Below are 9,154 nucleotides of genomic sequence, written 5' to 3' on the forward strand. Positions count from 1 at the left end.
CGGCTGCCAGGTCCTTGGCGTTGTCGGCTGCGGGCAAGGGGCAGAGGACGAGACGTGACGCCACCACTATGCCACGCCCCTACGGAAACTGGTCGCACCACGCTCCCAACAGCTTACACACACACACACACACACACACACACACACACACACACTCCCTCCCCCTGTTCTGCCTACTTGGGAGCAGGTCATAGGTGAGCTGTCGGTGTAGCCGGTCCTCCAGGACAAGCAACAGAGTAAGCTAGAGAGGGGAGGCATGGGTAGGGGGTTGGTGGGGTGGCACAGGGAGCCTCCCCCATCAGACGTTCAGACATTCCTCCTGGCCACACCCACCGCCCGGCCAGGCTGCCCAGGCCCATGCTCACATGCCAGCGTGCCTTGTCCTCGCTCCTCTCCATATTACACTGCATCTGTATCACCTAGGTGGAGGGGTGGGGGGCGGAAAGCGCGTCAAGGTCACCCAGAAGAGCATGTGCTCAAGATCAGGGGCCCCAGAAGTAATAGCAGGGATTGGGAATGGAGACACTCTAGGAAGCACGGCATTACCTGAGCCTGGTAAAACCTCCAGAAGAGCAGAGCTTGGGGCTGGCTAGTGAGGCATGAATAGGCATTTTCATAGGGGTGGAGGGAACAGCTAGGACAAAGGATGGGGCTATAGGGAGGGCCCATGGAGAGGGAAGGAGACATGGGTGGGGATGTGACAGAAATGGGGTCAGGCCATGGATTTGGGCTCGCCTTGAGCATCTAGGAGGCTCACAGGGTAGAACCCTGGAGGGAGGGGCAGCCCTCATCATCAAGTGTGAACTCTGGCTATATTGCGTGCCCAGGGAGAAGGAGGTCCAGTGTGCAGGTGACGGCTGGAGGGGATCCACACACCCAAGGACAAAGCCATAGCCTTGGGGGAGAGGGATGTAGGTATGGACAGAGGAGCTGAGGCTGGAGGAGGGGTCACTGACTGGGAGGGAGCCTTTGGAGGAGAAGACAACAGCTGAGGGGGCCTGGGGGAGACACCAGGACACTAAAGGGGTAGGATCAGAGGGAGGAGACTGGCAGGTATGGGGGCAGGCAGGCAGGGGAGGGGAGAATCCCAGCTGGTCCTCGCTGGTCCCTGGTCTCCACCCAGGGTCACCGTTGGACCTGCTCTCTAGCAGCCTGTGTAGGCCAAGTGAGGACTCACCTTCCTGGTCTCGGAGTCGAAGGGCTCGGGTGTGGGGGTTTTAGCCTTCTGTGCCTCCTCAGGGGGTGGTGCCAACACACGAGGTAGCCCCAGGGGCCGAGAGGTGGCGAAATTCATCAGTGGGTAGATTCCATTTCTGGGGGCACACAGGGTGGCTGGGGGCTCTGGCCTAGCAGCCATCAGTAGCCACACCCACACACCCACCATTACTCACCTGACATCCTCTAGGAATTTGTCAAGTTCTAAAAAGGAGACCTCCGAGTACCTGCAAAAGGGGCAGAGGGAGAGGGACATGAGGGACCCACCAGGTTGCCCGGATGTGGGCAGAGCAAGGTAAGCATCACAAGTCTCACCGCCACTGCACAGGGGGCTGGCGGAGCCGGGGGACCTCGGCCATGACCGCATGCAGGTCTAATGACTTGCTCTTTTCCTCCACCGTGTTCTCAGGCATGAGGTCTGTGGGACACAGAGATTCAGCAGGCCCTCCCCTCCACGCGGCTAGCCCATGCACCCGTCCACCCGCTGAGCGGCTGCTCACACTGGTGCTGGATGAAGCAGTGCGCTGCCAGCAGCTTTAGCGAATGCACCTCAAAGAGTACACGGTGGAAGAGCAGGTTGTGGGCCGAGGGCCTCCGGGTGGGGTCCCGGGCCAGGCAGGAAAGGATGAATTCCTAGGGTTAGGGGGAAGCCGAAATGGGTGCAGGGGCTCCAACAGTTCTGGGGGTTCAATCCCCACGCCCTCCCTTCCAGGGGTACTGAGGAGCCTTCACACTGAAGTGTGTATGTGTGGGGTGTTTCCTTAGCAGCCAGGTCGGGTCCTGTCCATACGCAGGACACTCTGACCAAAGGCCCAGACCCCACCTGCTTTATTTTACATGATCTCACAAGACACGAGAGTGTCACTGCTCCCAGCCCACAGCAGCTTCACTCCACATCCCCACAGTGTGTCCCACTTAGCCTCACCATTCCAGTCCCCTGAAGACATGGGCTGTCATAGTTAAGCAGGCAGTCTGCTGGCCTCTGGCCAGAGAGGTAAGACTACAGCCAACATCCCATTCCCCTTTGCCCAGCCCCCTACCCCAACATCTCAGTGATCTCCTGGAACCCTAAAGGCAGGGACTCAGGCAGACCTGGATGAGAACTGCAAACCCAGGCTCACCACTCACTCTCAAGTCCTTAAGCAAAATGCTTAGCTTCTCTGAGCCTCAGTTTTTCACCTATAGAATGGGCACAATAGTGTACACACATGAATTACTGTGATTAACGTGAGAACAAGTGTGACAGGCGTGCCAAGTGTTTGTCACATTGTGAACTGAGATGTCTGCTCACTGTTGGTGTCATCTGCCCAGTGCCCCGGCCTATACTTAGCATTCTATTGCAGCAGGTTGGAGTCTCTGGCCTCCCTGTCCAGGGAATGTGCTGCCTTCTCACAGCTGTGTTCCCAAAGTCCTCCCTGTGGGTGGCCTGTGAAGCTGGATGGCACACACCCAGTGTCCCCACCCCTACTGCCCCTCCAGACAACTGCCTAGGCTCAGAGACCCTGACCTCACCTCGACCACCGTGAGCCGGCTCAGGAGGGGTGTGACAACCTGCTCACCCTCATATTGGGATCGCTCAGCGAGTGCCTGGCACGGGCGATGGCTTCCTCCGTGACTCGAGTGTCCCCGTTGGCCTGAATCTCCAACACCGCCATCTGAGGGCAGGGGCAGCTCAGGTAGGGGGTAGGGGGCAGGGGCAAGGCGGGCGAGTCTCGGGGCCATGAAGCCACAGGGCCAGTACCTCCAGTGCACACATCCCGAAGGAGAAGATGTCCACAGCGGTGCCATCAGCAACCTCTAAAAGGCAGGTGCAGGGAGGTCGACTTGGGTGACACCAGGCACTGGGAGAAGGCGCTGGCCAGAACCCACCAGAACTCACCGCCGTACTCCGGAGGGAAGAAGTGCAGGTTCCGCACCTCCTCTCGCTCAGCTAGGATGGGACTTCGGAGATCATCCGGGAGCGCTGCAGGAGGCGCTGGGGTGAGCTAGCACACCAGACCTCTCCACACCTCCCTTTACCCCGTGCCCCCCAGGTTCCCACGCACCATTGGAGAAGATGCGATGCCACACTGCGCCAGCCAACACCAGGAGAAAGATTAACGTTAGTGCACGTGAGCTTTGGCGGTCTGGTGCCCCCCTTCTTTTGGACAGCCCCCGCCCCCTAGGCTCTGGACAGGCCCCGCCCCTAGAGGGCCCAAGCCCCGCCTCCCGTAGGCCCAAGCCCGCCAGCACCGGAGCCAATCTTGATGAGGCCATTGTGCTGGATGAAGACGGTGTCACTAGTCAGGTTCCCGTGGATGATGGGGGGGCTGCAGGCATGCAGAAAGCTGCGGGGAAAGGGAGCAAACAGAAGCCGTCAGGGAACCTAGAAGAGGTGGGAGCATTGGGGGAGGCGGGCAAGCCCAGGTGCTCACCTGAGTGCTGACAGGATCTGCGTGCACCATCGCTTCCAGGCCTGGTGGCAGGTGGATGGCTCCGTCGGTGGGGAAAGAGGGCTAGGGACTGGGCCTGGTGGTGCCTGCTCCTGCCCTCCCAGTCCCTGTCCCCAGGGTCTACCACCCAGCCCTCCCGGCCCAAGTTGCCTAACCCATACCCCCTACCCTGGCATTCATGGCCTTGTGGTTTTTCTTGGTCTTTTTGAGGAACTGCTTGAGGCTGCCGGACGACACATATTCTGTGATGAAGATGACCTACGAGGGGCGGCGGGCTCTCAGAATCTGGTAATTCAGCGGTGCCCACACCCTGCCTAGCTCATCCACTGCCAGCTCACCCGCGCGCGGGCCTCGGACGCATCCAGCCAGTACTTGTGCAACTTCACGATGTTGGGATGGTCCACGAGCACCAACTGCTCAAACATGCTCTGGATCTTCTCCTGGGGAAGGGGGCCGGGGCACTGTCAGGAAGCTAGCCTGCTAATGGACAATGGGGTGGGGGCTGGGAGGGTGTCTTCACCTCATGGGCCGCGAAGACCTTCCTGTCGCTGAAGTGCAGCTCGTTCCACACCACCTCCACCCCCTCCTCCGTGTCCATGGCCAGGAACGTGCTCTGGACCCCGGGCATGTTCCCTTGGTTCACCTGTGGGGCACCAGGCTGGTCACTGGTCTCTGTCCATACGTGAGACTCAGGGCCAGATAAGGCTGGGGTGGGGGTGGGGGTGGGGGGTAGGTGGGGGTGAGTTGGGCTGAGAGTGCAGCTGATTCCCAGGGGCAGTGGCAGTGCCCCAGAGATGGACTGAGGGGGTTGGAGTCCGTCTCATGGAGTCCAGCAATGGTTTCTAGGGAGACAGCAACTGGTCCCGGAGGCAGGTTGGGAAGCAGTCCCCACAGGAGGCTGGTCCTTAGAGAGTGGGGGTTTCTCCTGTGTGCATGGGGGCTGCACCAAAGGGGTCCAAGGTTTGGTGAAAACGGGGCCCCCCCGAGAGTTCTCCCAATGGTCCCCACAGGCCTCCCAGTCCTCTGGCTGGGGAAGGAGAGCCTCGATCCGCACCCACCTGCTCTCGTCGCTTCTGCCAGCGTCCGCAGGGGCTCTCCTCCAGGATGTCGCTCTCGTCCTCACTCTCGTCTTCCCGCTCCCGCTCCCGCTCCCGTTCCCGCTCCCGGCCCGGCCTCGGCGTCGGCTCCGGGGCCGCCATGGCTCGGCGGGCCGGGCCACCGCCCTGTGGGCGATCCGCCCACCCTGCGCCGCCGCTCCTTGCCCGCCTCTGGCCCCACGCCCAGCCGCCCAGGCCCAGGAGCCGGAGCGGAGCCGCTACCACCACTAGAAGCCCCCACTCCGGCTCCCGGAATCTGAAGACGCCGACGCGTAGCAGATCTGCGACTGGCGCAGGGGTGGAGCCGGCCCGCCCCTCCGGAGCCGCCTCCTCGAACCCAAGCCGGAGTGGAGATTCCCCGCGGCGCCCGAGCCTGCCCGCCTCGCCCCGCCCCGTCCCGCCCTGTGGAGCGGGGTCCCAGGCCCGGTCCTGCTCCGCCCCAGGCACAGCTCTCCCAGAGACCCCGCCCCTCTCGGTCCGATGCCCCGCCCCGCCAGAAGCTCCGTCGGGATCCGTCCGATGCCCCTCCCCGTGGAGCCAGGGCCCCATCCAAGGCTCCGCCCCGTCAAAAACCCCGCCCCCACGAGCCCAGTCCCAGGCCACATCCAGCTCTGCCCCCCGCCCGGCTCGCCGAAACCCCGCCTCGTGGAGCTCCGCCCTTGGTCCCGCCCCGCCAGCCGCCCCACCAGCGGAGCAAAGCAGTCTGGGCCCAGACGCACGGAAAGACGGCCTTGCGAGCCGTCTGAGCTGAGCTGGGACGCGGCTGAGGTGGCTGCCTGGAGGCAAGCCCATCGGGGCCGGGGTCTCGGGCACCGCCTTGACCAGCTCTTCCAGGCCACCCATGCCTCCGGCACGGCTTCCCATCGTACTTCTCAAACCCGGCCTGGACCACGGTGCCCTCCAGCGCCTTCTGCGGGAAGGAGAGGGTCGCTGGTGTGAACCAGAATCCTGGAGCAACCCTCTACTCAAGATGATCCGAGAGTCCAGAGCCATCCAGGCCACGGGGGCACCAGCTGTAGGAGTCCCGCCTGCATACGTGGGGCCAGCTCTCCACTCCAGTGCTCCCTCTCCCCCTAAAAATGAGCCAGCAGGAGGATCACGGGAAGTGTGGGACCACTGTGATTCATGAGCACATACTTCCCACTTGCTCTTTGCTCAGGTGTTCCTTTCAGTTCCATACCGACACTTGCCCACATTCCCTGTGGCCATTTAATGCCCTTAGTCTGGGTGGTGCAGACAGTTGAGGTACCTGGCTGCTACTGTGAATCCATCTTGAGGTGCCCTGGAAGAAAAGACCTACTTTTGAAAGATTAGTTATTGAGAGCCTCATAGAGCACAATTCTACTCACACATGGGGTGGAGGTGAGTGAGAGGCAACACCATAGTAACTGCTTTGTTAAGTGATCCCCTCCCCCTTCTTCCTTCCTGAAGCAAAGGAAGGAATTATGGGGGACATCGGTCAGCAGCTCAAAACTACCAGCTGTTCCGCGGGAGACAGATGAGGCTTTCTGCTCCCGTAAAGATTTACAGCCTTGGAAACCCTGTACAGGGTCGCTATGAGTCTGAACCGACTCCATGGCACATAACCACCACCACCACCACCACCACCACCCCACCCTACTTCATTTAAAGAAGCAGCCCTTACCACACCACCAGGTGTCCCCACATCAACCATGGCTCTAGAATTCTCCCTCTACATCCCTCCCTTCCTCACCCCCCCCACCCAGTACTTCCTCCCTGTACTCTTGCCAGTTCACATCCCACTCTACCTTCTCTTCTAGAGAAACATGGGGATCAGCATGTTTACCACCCCCAAACCTCCCCTCCACCACTAGCGGATGCTCCCTCCCAGAGCTTCATGGGCCCCTTTCTTTCTCTCCAGCTTGTATACGATGTAGCCATTGGCATCTGACCATTTCACTGTCTCTCTTTAATGACCAGCATTTCCCACTTGGACCTAGCAACCCCATCCCTATGCTCCCAACTTTAACTTCTACCCAGTACCAGATGACTCTGTAGACACCCCATTCGTCTGCTCAGAACCTTGTGTAGTGTAGAGCTAAGGCACTGGCTGCGTTGTTCACACTCTGCACACAGCCCAGAAATAATGGCCCCTTTACCATTTTTTGGGAGGTGGCCTTTAGGCCCTGGCTTCTTGACAAGGTACCTTGTACACCTGAGACCCTGGACCAGGTCAGTCTGTTCTAACTGATTTATAGTGGGCCTCTTTCCTGTGAAGGGGCTGTAGACAGAACAACCACCCCAAAGCTGAGGGAGTGTCCCTGTTGCCAACACTCCATCACATTATTGCTGTCCAAGTGGTCCCACTAGCTAGCGTCTCAGGAACTCTACTCACTGTACCTTTCTTGTGACTTGTTTACTCTGTGTCTTTTCTTTGTAATAAACTGTAACTGATGTAGTCCCTATCATATCCTTTTTTGTAGTAAACTGTAACTGTTGCTGACTCTATCTGTATCTGTTCGCTTTCCTTTGTCTATAGTAAACTGGCACCGTGGCTGCTTTCATCTGTATCTTTTCTCTGCACTTAACTCTGTGAGTCTAACAGCTTTCTGATCCCTGGAGTTCTCCTAAACAATCATTAAAGAGCCCATTGCACACTTCAAGAGTCCTTTTCTGGTTTAAAGCTTTTTATTGTGAATTGACCGAAGGTTTACAGACAAGATCATCAGTTTCACATTCAACAAATGATACACTGTTTTATCTCAATGATTGCAATGCATATTCTCCTGTTTCCTCCCTGTGGGTCCTGTTTCCAGTCCAGCCACCTTCCCCTCCCTTCTCAGCTTTGTCTTTAGGTAAATGTTGCCCTTTTGATGTTGAATGATTGAACTTTCATTCCATGGTGAGCAGACCTAATGAGGAGTGTTGTTGCCCCCTGTCAATCTATCTACTGCTTGGCTGAAAATTGGGCCATGAGGGTGAATTCCTTTCCAGACCTGAAGGGTAGTCTCAGGTTCCTCCAGGCTCTTTCTAACCAGTAAACCCAGTTTCTCTCTCTCTCTTTTAAATTAAGTAATTTTGAGTTTTGCTCTACATTTTCTTTCACTGTATCTGGGACCTTCTAATACGATCCTTTTCAGAGCAGTTGTTAGTGGTAGCTGGGCACCATCTAGTTCTTCTCGTCTGGGAGTCTTGGAGACTGATATTCACATGTTCAATTAGTCCATTGGACTAACTGATTCCAAGCATCTTCAATTCTCATCACCCTCATTCTTCTGCACGTGGAGAAACCAATAGCTGCACCTCAGATGACCACTCAAAAGCTTTTAAGATCCCAGACAGTACTCCCCAAAGTAGGATGCAGAACATTGTTTTTGTGGACTATGTTGTGCCAACTGACCATGGTGTCCTCTGAGACTATGGTCCTGAGCCCCGAGGCCCAGCAGCTCATAGCTTGACAATACCTATGTTTTCATCATTGTACTTGCTGTGTGCTCCACCACATCAGAGTTGTGTTTGCAGGAAAGGTAAATACCTAGGTACAAACATCTTCTTTCAAACTCCTACATATTTGTGGGCATATTCCCACTCTTCTTCCCATACCCATTCAACATCTATTTGTAGAGCACTCTTGTTCCAAGGTCCTGTCTATATCACTATTAATCTCTGTAATTGTTAGGATTTTGTGTCAACTTGACTGGGTTGGTTTGATAGTTGAGATGAGCTTATCCCCATGGCGATGAAACCTAATACTCTATGATGAATGGCTGTGAGCAGCCAATCAATTGAAAGGCTGTTCCTTAGGGGTGTGGCCTGCACCTAATAGAATGGACGTGTGGGCCAGGCTGTCTCTCTTATTCTTCCCACCCCACCAGGATTTAGGACTCTGGGATTGTAAACCATTTCCTTGCTAATAAACTTCTTTTTCTCTCTCTCTCTACACGTGTACATGTTTCACTGGGTTCGCTTCTCTAGAAAACCCAGTCTAAGACACGCGGTACTGAGAGAGTGAGGTTCTAGAGAAACAAAAGCACAAGGGTGAGTTTTCTAAATTGGTTCTCAAGTCGGAATACGGGGTGGAGCCATGTCTGACCTCAGCTTCATAGGAATCCATCTTGGGCTGATTGTGAGTTTGGTCCTCTTTTCCCCCTGTGGAGTCAGAGGAAGTCACACGGTCCCCACTTGCTTTAAGCAGCTGGCGTCAAGCGTGGGAGTCATTTCAATAGCTGCAGACTTAGGAAAGCATGAGGTTTTTAATTTTTTGTTTTTAAGTGTTTACATGGGAGAACATTAGCTTTACCTTCATCCTATGGTATATCGTTTCGCTGCCATGGTTACAATCCCCTCCATGCATCATCAAACAACCAAAGGGTATACCCCTTAAGCCTGCCCCTGGGTCATCAGCACACAGCCCCTCTCCCTTTCTGGGTCTAGAGTCCCCAGCTGCTC

At 56.6% G+C, this 9,154-nt stretch overlaps 1 protein-coding gene across 1 annotated transcript in view; it reads right to left on the reverse strand.

Annotated features, from left to right (window-relative positions):
* Positions 1-4,846, reverse strand: part of NRBP2 (nuclear receptor binding protein 2) — a 5,255-nt gene extending 409 nt beyond the window's left edge. Inside the window, exons 1-16 of the mRNA XM_006830754.1 lie at positions 4,706-4,846; positions 4,168-4,290; positions 3,986-4,087; positions 3,816-3,905; positions 3,630-3,670; positions 3,448-3,542; positions 3,261-3,284; positions 3,095-3,178; positions 2,957-3,012; positions 2,775-2,870; positions 1,716-1,848; positions 1,531-1,633; positions 1,392-1,442; positions 1,178-1,313; positions 366-419; positions 178-241 (exon numbers count right to left, since the gene is read on the reverse strand). Coding sequence (XP_006830817.1) covers positions 178-241; positions 366-419; positions 1,178-1,313; positions 1,392-1,442; positions 1,531-1,633; positions 1,716-1,848; positions 2,775-2,870; positions 2,957-3,012; positions 3,095-3,178; positions 3,261-3,284; positions 3,448-3,542; positions 3,630-3,670; positions 3,816-3,905; positions 3,986-4,087; positions 4,168-4,290; positions 4,706-4,846 — 1,393 coding nt within the window. The remainder of the gene's footprint in view (positions 1-177; positions 242-365; positions 420-1,177; positions 1,314-1,391; positions 1,443-1,530; positions 1,634-1,715; positions 1,849-2,774; positions 2,871-2,956; positions 3,013-3,094; positions 3,179-3,260; positions 3,285-3,447; positions 3,543-3,629; positions 3,671-3,815; positions 3,906-3,985; positions 4,088-4,167; positions 4,291-4,705) is intronic.
* Between the last annotated feature and the right edge of the window lie 4,308 nt (positions 4,847-9,154).

The sequence above is a fragment of the Chrysochloris asiatica genome, unplaced genomic scaffold, assembly GCF_000296735.1.
Source record: "Chrysochloris asiatica unplaced genomic scaffold, ChrAsi1.0 scaffold00001, whole genome shotgun sequence".
NCBI classification, from domain to species: domain Eukaryota; kingdom Metazoa; phylum Chordata; class Mammalia; order Afrosoricida; family Chrysochloridae; genus Chrysochloris; species Chrysochloris asiatica.